Here is a 17,457-nt window from a genome sequence, read left to right on the forward strand (position 1 = left end):
CAGGCGGCCTCTCCCCCCCAGATCGGGAAACAGGACAAATAGGGTCGGGTCCCTGCCCGCACCCCCGCTGGTGCTAGCTTCCCACCAAGCAGGAATCACATCCCACAGGCCCCTTGCTCCACCTTCTCTTTGTAATGCCTCGTGTGGGCCCTGGGCCCCCGCTGGCCGGCAGACACCCCGGGCCGGAGCCCATCCCAGCTTCAGGACCCGTATTAGCCACAGGCCGAGGGACACCGGGAGCCCCTAGAAGCCGGAGGAGGCAGGAAGCACCCTTTCCTGCAGCCTCCAGAGGGACCGTGGCCCCGTGACACCTTGATTTAGAACTTGTGGTCTCCAGATTAGGAAAAAATAAATTTCTGTGTGAAGCCGTCCAGTTCCTCTCCTCTGTGATGACAGCCCTGGCAAGCTAACGCGTCTCCTTAAATAACGGTTATCGTGGTCATAGAACGTGGACAGCTAATACTTTACCTAGAATGTGAACACATTTAAGCCCTTCACTGCCTTTGTTAATTTGCAATAGACAAAGGAAACTCTGAACTCCAGACAGCCCCACCCTCCCTCGGCACTTTTTCCAACTAGACAGGCCCTCCTAGCTGCCCCCAGGCCCCCCGGACCCCCGTACCAGCCCTCAGGGCAGCCAGTGATGCACCAGCATCTGGCCGGGGTCTCACTCTGTGACCGTGAGCTGACCGGTCAGCTGCGCCTGGGGTGGACAGCCCCGACCCACCCCACACCTGCTAGCCTCCCCTGGGCGCTCTCTGTCAGCCAGCGGTGGCCTCTCCGGGCTCTGGCAATGGTCACAGTGCGGGGGGTGGACCCTGGCTCAGCGGAGGGGGGACCATAGCCCCTTGGCCCATGAGTCTTGTAGGTCTATCTGCCTGTCAGGCCCTTGAGCTTACAGGGCCACTTGCTGTGGGAGACAGAGGTGTGTCGGCGGCCCTGGAGGCCCAGCTGGAGGGCACAGGAGGATCTGAGGATAGCTCGGAGAGCTTCCTGGAGGAGGAGACCCCAGGGCTGGGTCCCAAGGATGGAAGGAGCTGGGAGGAAGAGTACAGTCTGGAAGGGAGAGCATCCTGGGTAGAGGTGGCTGGAGGCAGTGGCCCCATGAGGTCAGCCTAAGCAGAGGAGGAGACCAGGGAGCTGCAGGAGGCAGGAGCCGGGGATGGGGGACGGGGAGGGGGTGGGGAGCTCACCAGGAAGCAACTTCCAATAAATACGGAGCAAATGGTACCCCTGCCTCACAGGGGCGGGGTCCCTAGAGGGCCTCTGTCTCCTCAAGGAAAACTGCAGGGGCAGTAAGGCCAAGTACATCAGCTTGGCTGAGGGCTCCCGCACCGCCCCCCCACCCACAACCGCTGGCTGGCCCTGGCCATTTCGTAGGGGTAGCGCGGCAGCTGGTCGGTGGCTCTCTGGTGGCTGTTTAGAGCTGCCCAGGGGCAGCGAGGGAGGGGAGTCCCTAATGGGAGGTTGGAGGGTGGTACATAGAGCAGGTCTGCAGTGGGCCTGTGGGGTCAGGGGCGGTCCACATCCCACCACCCTTAACTCCTGGGCCCAGAGAAATGCTGGGGTCACGCTGGGGGCCCCATGTCTTTCAGGAAACTGGCCTGATGACTGTGGTTGGAGCCCGCGTCTGGCGATGACCACCGAACGCTGGGGGGCCGCCCACCCTGGTTCTGTCCTCACTTCGACTGGGGGACCTGCGGACCAGGCGGAGGGCAGGCTGGCCTTCCCTGCCCCACATCCTAGCCCCGGCTACCCTCCACTCCCCGCTCCCAGGCTGCCGATGGGCTCCAGGTCTGGCGCCAGCCCCCCGTGCCTCCTGTGCCCCTGTGGCCCCTTCTTGCCCTCAGGGATGGTCCCGCAGAGGTCCTGGTGTGCGAAGGGCCCTGTCCCTCTGCGGACCATGCCTATGGCTGTGCCGACTGCTGGAGCCCCACCTGTTCCCCATCCAGCCAGGCCAGGCAGAGATGGGGGTGTCCGCGGACTCCAAGACCCAGCAATCCAGGAGTCCCGGCCTCACCCTGGGTAGGGGGTAGCTTGGGGGGGGGCATCCACACCCAGGAGCTGCATCTGCCCCTGAGGCCACGGCTGACAGCAGCACGCAGTTGGGATTCGAGAGATGTGAACAGGACAGGACAGATGGCCTGGGGGACCTGGGGACTTCCCTCCACTCTGCTCAGAATGCTGGGCAGGGATGGCGCCGGCAGAGCAGGCCAGGTCATGCAGGAGGCCCAGGCTGGAGAGACGGGGGAGGCCGGCGGGTGGAGGGCCCGCAGCTCACAGTGACCCTGCCTCGTCCTAGCACTCGGGCGGCGGCTGCTGCTCTTGGGGGAGATGCCGTGGCCCTGGCAGCCCGGGCCCACCTGCTAAGTGGCTCCATGCCACGTCCAGCGCTCCCATGAGGCCTGTCTGGGCTCAGTGCCTCTGTCCAGCCAGCGTCCTCTACATCTATTTCCAGGACCTCTCAGGGCTAAGTGCTGCCGTGGTCCCAAGAGGGGCCGGAGCTCAGGGCTGTTTGCATCTTCTCTGGGGCTACGGGCACGTGGCCTGTGCTCCTGGTGCCGCCACAGGCCTGCCAGTCTCACAGGTGCCCTTGGGATGCCCTTGGGCTGGGGTCTCTAGGGAACACCATCTCCTCTTTCCTGCTGGCCGAGGGTTACCTTAGAGAGAAGGTCTGCGAACAGAATACCTCCTTCTAGCACCTCCGGCAGGGAAGAGCCGATGCACCCCTCCTGGGCAGGCTCGCCCTACCTCAGCCCTGCTAGTACTCCGGCTGGGCCATCCCTCGCTCTGGGGTCATCACAGGCACTGGAGACTCCTGGGGCAGCAGCCCGCCCCCCCAGAAGCCAGAGCACCCCTCTCCCTGCCACTGTGACAGCCACAGTGCTCCCAGACACGGCTAAACCTCCCCTGGGGGCAAAGTTAACTCCCAAAAGAACCCCGCTGCAGAAGGGTCAGGCTCCCAGCCCCACTGGGCCCAGAAGAGGGCCTGTCGCAGGGGTCCCACAGCCCTGAACCTTGTAGGCATAGACGGGCCATGGGACTTGCCTACGGAGCTCCCTAATGGGTCTCTGGGACCTGGGACTGAGAGGTCAGTGGTGGGGGGACACGAAGCGCCAGGCTGAGGGCTAGACACCCTGTCATGGACACCCTGGCCAGGCCACCACGGCTCCTGGTTGGCACGTGGCACAGAGAGGCTAGGGTTTTGCCGGTAGTCCCACAGCGCATGGGCAGGTTGTGGGGCCCACAGGGTGGCCTGACTCTGGGACAGCTCCATGCCCTTGACCGGACAGCTCTGCAGAGGCAGGCTGAGAGGGAGGGGTGGTCGGGGCAGGAGCGGGGGAGAGAACACATTCTCGGCCATCCTCCGAGTCTGCCCTCCAAGTGACCCGCCCGGCTCTTATCTAGTGCCCACACACCCCTAATCGGCTCGATTACCCACACAAGCATTTGCAGATGTTTCTGGAGCCTCTTAGCATCAGAAGCGGCTCAGAGCAGCACTGCTCCCTCCCAACACCCCCGCAAGGCAGCCCAAGGTCGCTGGGGCCACAACCGGCCTGGGGCTGCTGAAGAGCTGGGGGTGGGGTGCAGAGCTTCCCCGAGGGCCCCCCACATGGACATCCGAGGGCACACCATCAGGGTCAACTACGCAAGTTCCCAAAGCCCAGGGGCCCTGGGTTTCCCTGGGGACGCCGTGAGTTGTGCCTTCTTGGCAGCCGTGTCCTGTCCCTAGGGCTGGGTCCCTGGGATCAGGGTGCATTTAGGCCACCCCCCACTCCCAGGTCCTGTCGCCTGCCTGGGGTCTGAGGGCTGAGAGATGCCCTGACCTGGCCAGGCCTCGGGTCCCTTCACTGGGAATAGGCTGGCTGCTGGGAAACAAAGTGGGATCCTGGCCTGTCCGTGACAAGGTCGTGGGGGAGCCCACCCTAGCCAGGGCACCCCCAGGCTGCAGGCAAGGAAGCCTGGATGGGGCCAGGAGAGGGGAACTTGGTCATGGGGATCTGCGTACCCATCATCCTTGCTGAGGCCCCTGGAGACGGGCAGCTGGGCGCCCCCTCCCCTGCCCACCCACGGCCCCGGCACCGGTGGCCTTGCCACGTCAGCCTGTTCCTGGCCCTGCTTGGGCAGACGCAAAATCTCTCCCAAATCCCGTATTTAATTTTGTTCTCTGGGAAATTGTAGGAGGTTTTGGAGATAAAGCTGAGCTGATAAATCAGGGATTTGGCTGTTCTTGCGGAAACGCTCGGATGACAGGCGGGCGGCGGGCCCAGGTTGCCCAGGTCGGCAGGGCCCCGCGTAGGTGTGTCCCCGCAGTGATTCACGGGGACCCCCACCAGCCTGCTAGGTGACAAGTGTGAAGGACGCCGGAGTGACGATAGCACGTACGGGGGCCAGACCACAAGGGACGCCCCGAGGTGCTGTTAGAAAGTGGGTCCACGCACACTGCAAGAGGTTGGGGCGCTGAACCACACGGAGCCCTCCTCTCCGCGTCGTGCCTCTGTGGATCCTTCCCCAGGGGTGTGCTTCAGTGCCCCCCCTTGCTGACTGCTCTGCCTTAGCCGCCCCACTTAGCCAACACCCACGCCCTGGAGCACTCTCCTTCTGTCTCCCAAGCACGTTCTGGCCAGTGTGGAGTGGAGTAGGGCTATCACCTCCCTCATCTGGGACACTACACCTCTTCTAATGTGACTCAGAGGGCACTGGGTTTGTCAGCCTTGAAACCCATTGGCTGATGTCCACCAGGGGTGGTCTCAAAACCCCCCAGGGGTAGGGAGGTTTTCATCTGGTTTCCTCATCACTGTTGGGTTTGCCCTCGGCATTTCTTTCATTTCCTTAGCAGGTCTGAGTCCCTTTTATTCACAGTCAAGGCTTAAAAACGCCAGGTCATGCCTGTGTGCTCTGGACCTCTGAAGGCAAAGGAGGAGGAGGAGCTGTGATACTATGAGAGGCAATCAGGGAAGACTTCCTGGAGGAGAGGTGAACTCGCAAGAAGTGGGGTCTGGGGCATTCCAGGATGGAGTGGGGAGGGGAGGACCATGGGGAGGGTGGGTGTGAGAAGCCCCTGGATCCTGGCTGGGTCCAAGTCAGTCGGGATAGGCCGGGTTTCCTCGGGGTAACAGAGGTCTGGTCCACCTCGATGGCTTCCCACAGCAAAGGTTTATATCTTGTCTTGCCCTAGGTCCCTCGTGGACTGTGCTGGGCCCCATGACATCCTCATTCTGGGACGTGGAATATCTCGGGCCCCCTGACAGGGGCAGGGCAGAGGGAGAATCAGGACTGGCTTTTGAATGCTCTGTCCATGAGGGACTTGGGTCACTTCTCCCATGTCATCCACCCGAGTGGGGACACAGCTTCACCTAGCTTTGGAGGGCCATCAGGGGCCTCCCTGTGCCTGCTGCGGAGTAGAAGACACGGGGCCCCTTGGGGACTGGCTCCAGCTCCCCAAGTACCAGGCTGTCCTCGGCCCCAGAGGAGGGGATGGGGCCCCTCATCAGGTGAGTGGATCCTGGGGTCCCCCTGGGACCTCGGAGCCTGCACCTTCTCCCCACTAGAGTTGAGCTCTGGCCTCAGCCCTGGGATCCATGAGGACAAGCAGCCTTGCGGCCGCAGGAAAATCACTTTATAGAAAGAAACCAGATTGAAAAATCTGCCTTGAGGTCCTGATGGGAACATTCTACTAAAACTGGCTTTGGACAGTGACATGCCGTAGGGGAACGTGGGCATCCTGTGGCCGCCGGAGGCTCCTGGGGAGGTCTGGCCCACGCCGGCCGCGGGCTGGCCCTCGGCCTGCTCTCCCCCAGCTCCTAAGCAGCTGCTGTCCCCCCCACGCCCAGACGGAGGGGAATTAAACACAGGGAGGGTGCTGCCCCCCCCCCCCCCCGAGCTATGCCCAGAGCAGTCCTGGCCTTAGCCTTGGGAAAAGGTTCTGGAGTCTTCTAGTCCTCTGACTGGTCCCTGCTGTGTGACCTTGGGGTGACCTATGGCTCCATGCCTGTTTCTTCATCTGTGCTCGGGGACCCAACTGCATGCCAGGGGGAGCATCCGGCAGATGCAGGCGGGGCCCAAAGGAGGCTTGGAGTGAGGGTCGGGGGGGGGCGAAGGCCGGGTGCAGACGGGAGTGCGGAGCAAAGCTCTGGGCTCCGATGGGCTCCTTGGTGAGTTCCAAGTGTCGACACGCCTTGTGAGGGGGGAGGAGGGGACGCGTGCTGGAGCCCAAGGATGGGATCCCAGGTCTCAGCCCCCTTGCGCCCTGCTAGGCCGTGGTGGAGTGGGCCCAAGGGACAGAGCCTGCTGCCCCTGAGGTCCAGGAGAGACCAGGCCAGGCGCAGAGTGTGGACGGGCTGGAGAGTGTGGGGCCCCAGTATCCCGCAGCCAGTGGGCTGGGCACAGTTCCTCTCGGCCGCGTCTGCCCCCAGGTGTCTCTGAGCAGAACAAGGCAGGTGCGCTGTACCTGAAGCCCGCTCCCTTCTCCCCGCAACTTCTTGGACTCTACCAGAAGCCTGTGGGGACATGCTTCATGGGAGTAAGGAACACGTGTGTGCAGGATGGCTGCAGGGGGCCCAAGTCCTGCGGACATCGGCAGGGAGATACCTGGCAGGGAGGGCAGCGGCTCTGAGAGTTGCTTGGGGTCCCCCACACTGTCTCTGATGTTTCCGCCATTCCTCGGGGCGGGCCAACAGGGCCCAGTGGGTGGGGTGCCCCCAGCACTCGCCTCCAACACAGACTGGAGAGAGCCCTCCCTCTCTCTGCACGGGATCCGTGGACTGGGGAGCAAGAGCTCTCCCAGGCATCCTGTTCCAGGATTCCCCACCGCATCCTGACACGCGGCTGCTTGAACACCTCCAAGGACGAGGAGCTCATTCCCTGTGGGAAATAGAGCCTGTACCCAGAGCGCAGGAATTAAGGCCCCGCGGGCTCTGAGCTCCACCTCTTAGCGAACAAACACTGTTTCATGGTCACATCTCAGGCATCCTTTGTCTGTGCCCAGACCCCAGATGCCGTGGAGCTGAGCCTTCCCAGGGCTCTCCTGCCCAACCGCTTGTTACGTGGCCTCTTCCGTTGTTGCTCTGATTGTAAATCCCACCGTGGTGTAGCTCGGAACACTGACGTTTCCCTTCCCTTTGAAAAATGCCCCCTATTTGCCCTCATGTTCGAGGGCGAGCGTGAAGGGACTGGGCAGCTTATGTCTCTCAAGCTCACCTGACAAAGTCCTTCTAGAAAGCTCACCGGACCGGTCAGGCCCCAGGACACATCCGTGGGGCTTCCCCCAGGGCCCGCCCTCACGGGGCATCCGGCGCCCTGCCTTCCCCTGGGAGATGGGGTGCAGGGAGGCAGTGGCCGGTGCCTCAGGCCCCTCGATGCATCCCCGTGTTTTCAAAGTCCTGGGCTTTGGGAGTCTCCAAGCGGTGTCTAGGTGACAAAAATATCAACGTACACAAATAACTGAAAATGACTGCTCAAAGTGCGCCTGAGGTCCCAAGAGCTCTGCCCACGGCCGCCAAAATGTCCCTAGAGAACATGCGGATAGCAGGCCACGGCACACCCAGGCACTGGATTACCACCGGCCGGGAGAAGGAGCGCAGCCGGACCCCCGCTGCCTCGTGAATGCGCCCGAAGGCGGCAGGGCCAAGCCTCCTGGAAGTGCATCTTGATGCCCGGCACAGCCAGAGAGGGGTCGGGGAGACACAGGTGACGTGGGCCGTTTCTATTCGGGGGGCTGGGAAAGTTCTGGAACCAGAGATGGGTGGACGGGTCTGTGTGCCGCCGCGTCCACATGCACTGGTCCGCCCAGCCCACCCCTGGGGCCTCTCCCTGGCCGCTGGTGCCGCACAGTCGCCCTCCAGATCTTGGGGCTACACTGCAGCTTTGTGGCGTCTTCCAAAAACCCCTTAATGTGGACGTCTCGGAGCCAGTTCTGCAGGATGGAAGGCCCGAGCGGTTATGAAGGGCAAGGGGGCACGGTGCCTGACCCCCAGCCCCCGTGTCCCCTCTCTACGTGAGCGCCCAGAACGGACCACAGACTGCCCGGGAAGGAATCCTCGGGGACAGAGACTGACAGAGAGACTTCCAACGGGAACAAGGTCAGGGGTCAGGCCACATCGGGAGGGGCACGCACACCGTGTCACTCCATCCTCAAACACCCAAGAGAGAGGAGCCGCCCTTATCCCCAGCTCACAGAAGGGGAAACCGAGGCATGGTCCTGGCAGCGTCCAGTGCTGCGGTCTAGATCCACCGCCCACACCATAGACCTCCAAAGCCTCGCATGGCAGAGCCAGGCCATGGTGCTGGGGACAACCTGGGTGACCGGGCCATGGTGTCTCAAGGCTGCCAGGGCCTGGGCCGAGCCCTGTGGGGGGACACAGCTGCCCAGAGTGGGAGCCCCACGTGGTTCCAGCTTTGGGCTGGGAACACGGTCAGTGAGTGGTGTCCTCTCTGGGCGCAGGGTGGACAGGGGAGCCTCATGGTCCTGAGTCCCCACCTTGTGCTCATGGCCGGGTCTGGGGACAGGCCCGGGGCTGAGCAGGCGTGAGCCCCCAGCCTCTGTCGGCCTCCCTCCTGCCAAGTGCAGGGACGTGGCACGGAGCCTTGACTTGAGGACAGTTGGGTTGCAGGCTGCAGCCGCCAACCGCCCCCCACCCCCAGCATGTCTGTCCCCACCCACATCCTCCTGCCCTCTCCTGCCGCAACCCCCCTGACCCATTGCAGGGAAGGGGACCTCCCCAGCTGCCCAGCGCCTCCATTCCTAGAGCACACGCCCTGGGCCCGTCCACACTCCGTGCTGCTGGACCAGGAGGAGGGAGTGTGTGCTTCTTCCCTCCTGCCTGGGGGCGGGGGCAGGCCTCCCTCTTCCCCGGTGGCAGCTGCTGGAACTGGGACCGGCCAGGCTCAGGGCCATCTGAGACGCTTCAGCTCCTCCAGTGACCAAAATGTCCTGCGGGCCCGGGAATTGCAAGGAGGGGTGAGGCCATCCTTCTGGCCCCGACCAATCCCCCTCCCTGCAGGTAGTTTCCCGGAAATGCCAGGTCCTGCATCCTCTCTCCTCTTGCTGGGGTCCTGGGTTTGAGGCTGGCGAGTGGCCTGTCGCCTCCCAAGGCACTGGCCATGACTCAGTGTCCCTCTGTGCAAGCACAGAGCAGCGGCCAGGGGCGCGGACAGGTAGAGGCCCCAGGGAACGCTTGGGGGGCACCGTTCCTCCACCATCCCCTCCCTGCCTCTTCCTGCCTCAGCTAACTCTCGAGATCAGGCCAGGCACCCACTGGCCCCATGAGAGGTCATGAGAGGCAGCAACCCCGGGGGCAGGGGTGTGTGAGGAGGTGTCTTCCAGAGCGGCCCTGGGAGGAAGGGAACTCCCTGTCCCGGGGGGCGTGCGAGGACGATCTGGAGGGAGTGCTGGGGGGCCTCAGGACCTCCCTGACCCCATGGCAGGTCCCAAACTGCTGTCTGACCATGGCAGGGGAGAGGGCAGCGGGTGAGCACCTTGGCGTGTCCCTAGACTCAATTTTCTCGGCTCAAATGCAATTTGGCAGCAAATCCAATAAGCCTGCATATCACTCAGCCGCTGCTTCGAACCCAACACTGGCAATCAGCCTGCCGCTTCGAGCCCAGAGACCCCGCAAGGCTTGGGGGCTGCGGGGCGGGAAGGGGCCTGGAAGGTGCTGCTCATTCCCAGCACTGGGCACCGCACCAGCCGTTTATGCACAGCCACTCCACGCAGCAGACGGTGTGATCCCTCCACAGAGGAGAAACAGGACCGGGACCACCGGCCTCACCACAGGGTAATAAGGGCAGGGTTAGACTCCAACCCAGCCGTCTTCCCGTGGCGTGTTCACTTCTGCCTATGGACAAGGGACGGATCTGCCACTGTCCGGGGTAGGGGGCCCAGTTCCCTGACAGGCACCCAGTCACGTCCTGTGGACCGGCCTTGCTGGGGACCCCGTCATTCCCGAGCACCTGCCTCAGGGACCACGTCCTGTCATGTCCCCAGGGTCTCCAGAGTTTGGCTCTGGCCCCGTGTTCAGCAAGCTCCCTGGGTCAGCAGGTTCTTGGGGCAGCTCTGGCCTCAGAGGACAGATGCTGTGTGCAAAGCAGGGTCCAAGTAAAAGGGAGGGCCAGGGATCTCCCCTTCGACCCCGTCCTGAGTGGGCCCTGTGTGTGCAATGCCTTCAGGAGACACAAAGCACAGAGAGGCCCCCCTGACGTCTTGCTCTTGAGGACAGGCTCAGGTCCAGTCTCAGCGGGGGAAATCTGGGGTGACTGTCCCCAAGGCCCACATTTATGAAGCACTGACTTTGGGTCAGGTGGCAGACATGCTGGGCCCCAGGGCCCCTGCCAACAGGGCACAGAGGTCAGGCCCCCCGGAGGGGGCACAGCCAGGCTGAGGCTGATGTACCTGAGGTCTGGGGCTGGTGTGGCTCAAGCTGGGACAGGACAGCATGGGATGTGGAGGGACAGGGGCTGTGGGATGGCGGGGGGGCATGGGGGGACATAGGTATCCTGCAGGTGCACTGTTGGGAGGCTCCCCAGGGGCTAACGAGGCGTGCGGGGTGGGAAAGGCCATCCAGGCTCCGGATGGGGTGGGGGATAGGCTCCCAGGGAGAAGAGACCACCCCAGCCATTGTCCCGCCCCTTCCCAGAACATTTTTGCGGCCAACGCTGCCCTCTGCTGGTGGTGTTGGAGATCGCCCCTCGCTTCTGTGGCTGGCAGGATGGGGCCAGATGAGCTGTGCCCTGGGGAAGAGGCCTCCTTCCTGCTCCTGTGGTCTCTGCCATGAGCCTGGCCCTGCGTGGCCTTGGGGACACTGTCAGGATCTGCTTCTACCCGTGTGGAGAAGATGCGGGTGTCTGGGTCCAAGGTATCCCCCGGAGGCTGAATTCAAACCCCTTCAAAGACAGGCCCACCCCCATGCGTGTCCGGGGGACCGGCTCCCTGGGATGAGTAAGATGGGCAGCGGACAACGGGCCCTAGCGTCAGGCCACCGTCCCGGTGCAATTCTGGGCAGACACCACATGTGGTCCAGGATGGGTGCTGGGACTTGGGGCTGCCTGGCCCTTTAAGAGAGCCTCTAGGGGAGGGGGCCAGTTGCCCAGCAACAGGAGGGCTTGTGTGTACCTGTCGCTGGGAGACCAGAAGTGTCCTGCTGGGCACAGAGTGGCCGGGACCTGCCCCGCTGACCGCTGCCCTGACCACTGACCGTCCCTCCCCGGGGTAGCAGGGGCGGGGAGAAACATGGCGCAGATGGACGTGCTCCTGACCAAGGAGCCGGCCCCGCAGACAGTGCCGGCCTGCGAGCTGCCCCGGAAGCTGTATGATGTGGCCCGGAACACGGGTGCCCATACGTCCTCGGGCCTGGCCACTGCCGGCTTCCGCTCGGCCAAGTACCTGGCAGACGAGTGGTTCCAGAACTGCTATGCCCGCTACCACCAAGCCTTCGCTGACCGCGACCAGTCGGAGCGGCAGCGCCACGAGAGCCAGCAGCTGGCGGCGGAGACGGAGGCATTGGCCCGGCGCTCACAGGAGGACTCCACCCGGAAGGTGGGCGCGCGGCTGCAGGACACGCACTGCTGGAAGTCGGAGCTGCAGCAGGAGGTGCGCGAGCTGGCCGCTGAGACTGACCTGCTGCTGGCCCAGAAGCAGCGGCTGCAGCGTGCCCTGGACGCCACCGCCGTGCCCTTCTCCGTCGCCACCGACAACCTGCAGTGCCGTGAGCGCCGCCAGCACCCCGACCTCGTCCGCGACTTCGTGGAAATGGAGCTGCTGAAGGTGCTCCGGGAGCCGCAGGCCCCATGGCCCACCCCCGCCTCAGGGAGCGTGGCCTGCACAGGGTCGACGGGGGGTGGTTCCCCCGGGCGCGCCCACGGCGCGGGCTGACCCCAGGCGGGTGTACACAGACTCATGGAGCCCATGAATACTCAGAGCACGTAACCCTTGGCACACGCAGACACGTGTGGAGCACATGCCCGGGTCCACACCCAGGCACCGTGACACCAGCTCTGTTTGTAGGTTGGGGACCCACAAGGTGCTGGGGCCACAGGGTCAGGGCTCAGGCCATACAGGATGGAGGCGCTATCCCTGACCCCGGAATGGTGCCCAGTCTGACCTTTTCAGAGCCCAGGGCTCACAGTGGACACTGGGGGAGGCTCAGCTCCTGGCAGGGTGGGCCCCAGCTTGGACCTGCTGAGTTGGGGACATCATGGCATGGGGACAGGTCCCAGTGTAGGGGTTTGAGCAGGTACGGGGGCTGGAGCTGGACCTCACATCTGCTCACCCCATCCCATGTCCAGGGCCCCTGCTCTGCCCCCACCCCAATCATTGCTCATCTTGGGGTGAGGGGGACAGAATTCACACCTGGATGTGTGTTGGGGACATTTGCCTGAGGATGGGACACTCCGAGGCCACCGAGGCGAGGTCCATCCACAACCTGATGCCCCCCAGCATACGCCCCATGGATGGGACAGGGACTGAGCTGAGCCCAGTGTGGGGGGGCACCTGAGGTCTGGGATGCAGGCAGGGCTGACAAGTTGGGTCCCTGTAGGCTCCTGCACTGATGGGCAGCCCCATGGTCACCCTTGGGTCCCGGCACCCGCTGGGTAGACCCTTGGGGCATCCTAGCTCATGCAATTAAACCTGCACCTGAGCTCCTGAAGGCCGAGTGCCCCATAGCTCCCCCTCCCTGATGCCTGAAATCCAGGCCCAGCCTAGTATTCAGGTGCTGATGGGTGAGGGTGGGATGGAGGTCACCTTCATACCCCAAGGCTTCCCCACTCCAAGCTCAGCAGGACCTGTCCTTGGGGGAGCCTCACAAGCATCAGGGAATGACATAGTCCAGTCCTCTGCTCCAAGCCCCTCTCAGATCCTGGGGGCCTTACTTGTGACCTGTAGGCTGTGGGCGTTCCTGGGAGATGCAGGGCACCCCCTGCATGCTCCAGGCTCATCCCAGAACCTTGAGTACCCCCTCTCTCAGCCCCAATGCCCTCCTCGGTCCCCCTCCACCTCAACCCCACACTCAGCTGCTCAACGAGCTTCCAGGGCTCTGGCTGCAGCCCCCTGGGCCCTTAACCAAGAGACACCCCCCTCCCCCTCCCTAAGCATTACCCCACCTTCCCAATGTGAAAACATGAACAATGGTCCAGGTACAGGGAAACAGACCGTGGGTTTAGAGCCAGATGGAGGTAAAAGTCTAAATGGGGGTAGCGGACTGTTTGTGCACAGAAAACAGGGCCATCGCAGAAGCAGAAAGGCACACAGGTTCCCCCTTAAAGACCAGAGGAGAGAGCCTGCCCTCTCTGAGCCCAGGGCCCTTGCCGGGAGGGCACATGGTTCCCAGGGGCCCAGGGGCCCAGGGCATTTTTGGCCACCCTGCCTGGGGGCAGGCGGCAGGGATGGTCCCTAGAGCCCAGGGGCTGCTGGGTGGGTGCCAGGTAAGTGGGAGCTGGCCCTAGTGCCCCCCAGAAAAAACCCTGCACTCTGCCACACCAAACAGAATATTCCAAAGCCCAGAACAAACCCAGTGAAAAAGAGTGGGGCTCCTCCCTCCAGCCTCCCGGGAAAGAGATAGGGGTCGACTAGCTGGCTGTGGGGCCCAACCAAGTACAGCCAGGGCCAGGTGTTGGCCTAGGCACTGAAGGGGCTGACCATGGGCCCACACCGGCCTGGCCCTCCTCAGATCCTCACCAGGGAGTGGGGTCTTCTCCCCCAGGAAGCCGAGCTTATCCGCAACATTCAGGAGCTCCTCAAAAGGACCATAACGCAGGCCGTGAACCAGATCCGGTGGGTCTCGGTGGTTGCACACCTGCCCCGTCTCCTCACCCCTTGGGCTGGCTCTGGGCAGGAAGTTGGGGTGAGCAGGCTGGGAGTCTCAGAGAGGTGGGGGCTTGTCCCGGGTCTCAGCCAGGAGGATGGGGGAGGTAGGGGCAACTGGTGGGGGTGCAGACTCCTGCATGGCCTGGGGACCTGGGCATCCAGAACCCAGGCCAGCCTTTCAGGGCCGGGAACATCTGCTCCTGGACGCTGTTGGCCAGGCAGAGCCTGGGTGGCCCGAGGACCCCTGTCCTTGACAGATGAGGTGGCCTGGTTCACAGTGGAGAAGGGGGTGTGTGCTTGCTCCTGGGGTGGTACCCAGTGCCCCCTCCACAAACGCAGACCCTGCCCGCCCCAGGCTGAACAGAGAGCACAAGGAAACATGTGAGATGGACTGGTCTGACAAGGTGGAGGCCTACAACATTGACCAGACATGCGCGCTCTACCACAACCAGAGCACGGAGGTGCAGTTTCACCCGCACTCAGCCAAGTTCGAGGAGAGGTGGGCCACCTCCGCCCCAGCCCCTTCCAGGGAGCCCCCCCAAACCCCGGTGCCCACCCGGCGCCTGTGCTCCTGAGCCCTGTGCTGGGGACCGTCCCCCAGCCCCCCGCCCCTGACGCTCTCGCACGGAGGGCCTTGTGTGCAGCTCCTCTGCCCACAGGCTGGGCAGGTGAGCAAGGACCCCCGCGTAAGCACCCCGCACGCCCAGCTCACCGGGGACTGAGGGGTTACCTGCAGCTCCTCGGGTGGCCGGCAGGGGGCGCGCAGCCACCACGCCGCGAGGCGCGGGGCGCGCGGGGGACGCGAGGGGACACAGGGCCGCGGGGCCGCGCTGGGGGTGCTGACTCGTGCGGGCGCAGTGGTCTCGGGGCGCGGGGCGCGCGGGAGGGCCGGGTCGCAGGAGCCGTCAGCAAGCCGTGCCCGCCCGCAGCGCCTCCACGCCCGAGACGTGGGCCAGGTTCACCCAGGACAACCTGCACCGCGCGGAGCGCGAGCGCCTGGCCTCGGCCAACCTGCGGGTGCTCGTCGACTGCATCCTGCGGGACACGGCCGAGGACCTGCGGCTGCAGTGCGACGCCGTGAACCTGGCCTTCGAGCGCCGCTGTGAGGAGCTGGAGGACGCGCGCCATAAGCTGGAGAACCACCTGCACAAGGTGAGGTCCCGGCCCCGCCTCGCCAGGCCACGCCTAGACTCGGCCCGGCCCCTCCCCACAAGGCTCCGCCCCACCAGACCACGCCCAGGCACGGCCCCTCCCCGTAAGGCCCCGCCCTGACCCCGTCCCGGCCCAGCCCCACCCAGGCCACGACGCGTCCCTCGCCCTACTCCAGCCCCTCCCAGCTACCGACCTTTCAGGCCCGATCCGCGCCCCTAGGCCCCGCCCCCAGCCCCCACCGGCCCCACCCAGGCCACGTCTGGTCCCTCGTCTCACCCAGAACCCGGCCAGGTACCGTCGCATCAAGCCCCGCCGCCGTACACCCGCCCACCCCGCACCCCCCACCCCCGCTCCTTGTGGACCAGCCCCGCCCCTGGCTAGGTCACAACCTGGCCGGACCAGGCCTTCGTCGTCTATCCTGTCCAGCCTGAGGGCTCCAGGCACCCACTCCTCCCTGGGCCCTCACTAAGCCAATACAAAACTAGGTGACACTGGGGGTTGCTGTCAGGCAAGAGCAAGAGAGAAGGTGGCAGGAGGTGGCCAGGCCTACTAGGGCTCTGACCCAGGGCCCTCAGGGTGCCCTTTGCTGCGGCCATGTCTCTCTGGTTCTTCACCAGGGTTGGGGCCCAGTAACCAGCAGGGTGGGGGCCGGGGGGCGCTCAGGCCAGAGCTGCTGGACCCCAGGCTTTGCAGCCCCACCCCGGCCCTCTGGGTGTCCTTGGTGGGGCCGAGAGGGCCGAACACATCTTCCTGCCTCCATATGTCCCCCCAAGTCCATGGACAGGGCCGGGGGTGCGGTGGGGGTCACGGCAACTCCCCCAGGGACCGTCCTGTGTGCAGACGCTGCGGGAGATCACGGACCAGGAGCACAACATAGCCATGCTGAAGCAGGCCATCAAGGACAAGGAGGCGCCCCTGAAGGTGGCTCAGACCCGTCTGTACCAGCGCTCGCACAGGCCCAACGTGGAGCTGTGCCGGGACGCCGCGCAGTTCAGGTGCCCGCCAGGGCTGTGGCTCAGGCAGTCCCGAGGACAGGCTTGCTTGTGTCCCCCTCAGCCCAGCCCCCTTGGCCTCTGGGCCCCACGAACACCTTGCCCCCCGCCCACACAACTAGAAGCCGATGTGCCTTTCAGGGCCCTGAGTGTCACGGGCAGCGTGGCACTTCCTGCCTCACCCTGTGCTGTGCGGTCTTGCTGGCAATGGATCTCAGGGTCTGAGAGGCTGAGCCCCTGACGCCCCTGGCCGCCGAGCCCCTGACGCCCCCAGCCGCCATGCCCATGCCGCCTCGGGCCCGCCATCCAGACCCCCCATGGCACGGGTGGCCCCTTGGTCCTGGTTCAAAGCCGAGGCGGGATGGGGTCTCTGGTGTTTCTGCCCTTGTTGGCAGAATCCCCCCGCATGGCTCCCTCCCTGCCCTCAGCACACGCAGGGGACTGGGGCCTTGGGCAGCACCAGGAGCCCGTCTAGCCTGCCTCCAGGCTCCAGGAACATAGGGACCCAGGAGCCTCCGCGCTCCACCAGCATTGCACCTAACTGCGGCGGGTGTCACTGAGCTCAGCCCTACACAGTGCTGCCTATGTGGGCTCTTCTGGCTGGGCCGGGGATGGGGGTGGCAGCAGAAGTCCCACCTCAGGCCCAGCGCGGTGGCCCTGTGGGGCTGTGGGCTGAGAGCACGAGGCACGCCCTCTCCCACCTGCTGCGGGGCCCGTGTGGCATACTGGCCCGGCCCACTCCATGTGGCTGGCAGGTCTCCCTTTGGACTTTCGGGTCCTCCTGTGGCCCTGCAGCTGGCCTGGGACCCCTTGCCAGGGCTCCCAGGCCTTGCCTGTCCCAGCCTGGAGGCCCCAGCTCACGCCTTTCTCCCCGGCCCCCCAAGGCTCGTGAGCGAGGTGGAGGAGCTGAACACGTCCCTCGCGGCGCTGAAGGAGAAGCTTCTAGAAGCCGAGCAGTCACTACGCAACCTGGAGGACACACGCATGCACCTGGAGAAGGACCTGGCCGTCAAGACCAACAGCCTCTTCATCGACCGCCAGAAGTGCATGGCCCACCGTGCCCGCTACCCCACCATCCTGCAGCTGGCCGGCTACCAGTGACCGGGGCTGGCACCACGGCGGGTGCCTCTGCAGCCTGGCTGGACTGTGGGCAGGGACTGTCCCCAGGCCCCCCAATAAAGAGTGTATTGGCTTTCTACTTGTCAGCGTGGTTCTGGGTGGAGGTGCCGCAGCGTGGGCAGGTGGGCTTTACCTACGGACCTCCTGCCCAGGCCGGTGGGAGGTGGGGGTTCAGAGCCTTTGCAGGGCAGTTCCTGCTGCCTGTGGGGTGGCCTCGGTTCCCACCTGGAGAGGACTGTAGAGGCCCCTGCGTTGCTCACCGCGACCCAGTGCCCCCCCACCCCCACCAGCGCTCCAAGCCTGCTGAGCCTCGGACGGGGGCCCTCTGTCTGCCTGAGCTGCCCGCAGGACCCCACAGAGGAAGCGTCCCCTCCTGCCACCGTGGAAGCCACA

General features: G+C 64.6%; 1 protein-coding gene across 2 annotated transcripts; it reads left to right on the forward strand.

Annotated features, from left to right (window-relative positions):
• The first annotated feature begins 11,086 nt into the window (after window positions 1-11,086).
• Window positions 11,087-17,135, forward strand: TEKT4 (tektin 4). 2 transcript variants are annotated; one of them, XM_032328551.1, is made up of 6 exons: window positions 11,087-11,761; window positions 13,698-13,768; window positions 14,157-14,300; window positions 14,731-14,953; window positions 15,794-15,948; window positions 16,830-17,135. In XM_032328551.1, the coding sequence occupies exons 1-6, from the start codon at window positions 11,228-11,230 to the stop codon at window positions 17,044-17,046; spliced, it is 1,344 nt and encodes a 447-aa protein (XP_032184442.1). In that variant the 5' UTR covers window positions 11,087-11,227; the 3' UTR covers window positions 17,047-17,135. The 2 variants fall into 2 exon arrangements, with proteins under 2 accessions (XP_032184442.1, XP_032184443.1); XM_032328552.1 differs by having other exon boundaries at window positions 11,087-11,533.
• The last annotated feature ends 322 nt before the right edge of the window (window positions 17,136-17,457 follow it).

The sequence above is a fragment of the Mustela erminea genome, chromosome 20 (genome assembly GCF_009829155.1).
Source record: "Mustela erminea isolate mMusErm1 chromosome 20, mMusErm1.Pri, whole genome shotgun sequence".
Lineage (NCBI taxonomy): Eukaryota > Metazoa > Chordata > Mammalia > Carnivora > Mustelidae > Mustela > Mustela erminea.

Excerpts from the sequence above, each read along its gene's own strand:
- TEKT4 (XM_032328551.1), top strand. The coding sequence starts at position 11,228 with ATGGCGCAGATGGACGTGCTCCTGACCAAGGAGCCGGCCCCGCAGACA. Across the intron at positions 11,762-13,697 it reads TGGAAATGGAGCTGCTGAAG|GAAGCCGAGCTTATCCGCAA; the intron begins GTGCTCCGGGAG and ends CTTCTCCCCCAG. Across the intron at positions 14,301-14,730 it reads TCAGCCAAGTTCGAGGAGAG|CGCCTCCACGCCCGAGACGT; the intron begins GTGGGCCACCTC and ends GCCCGCCCGCAG.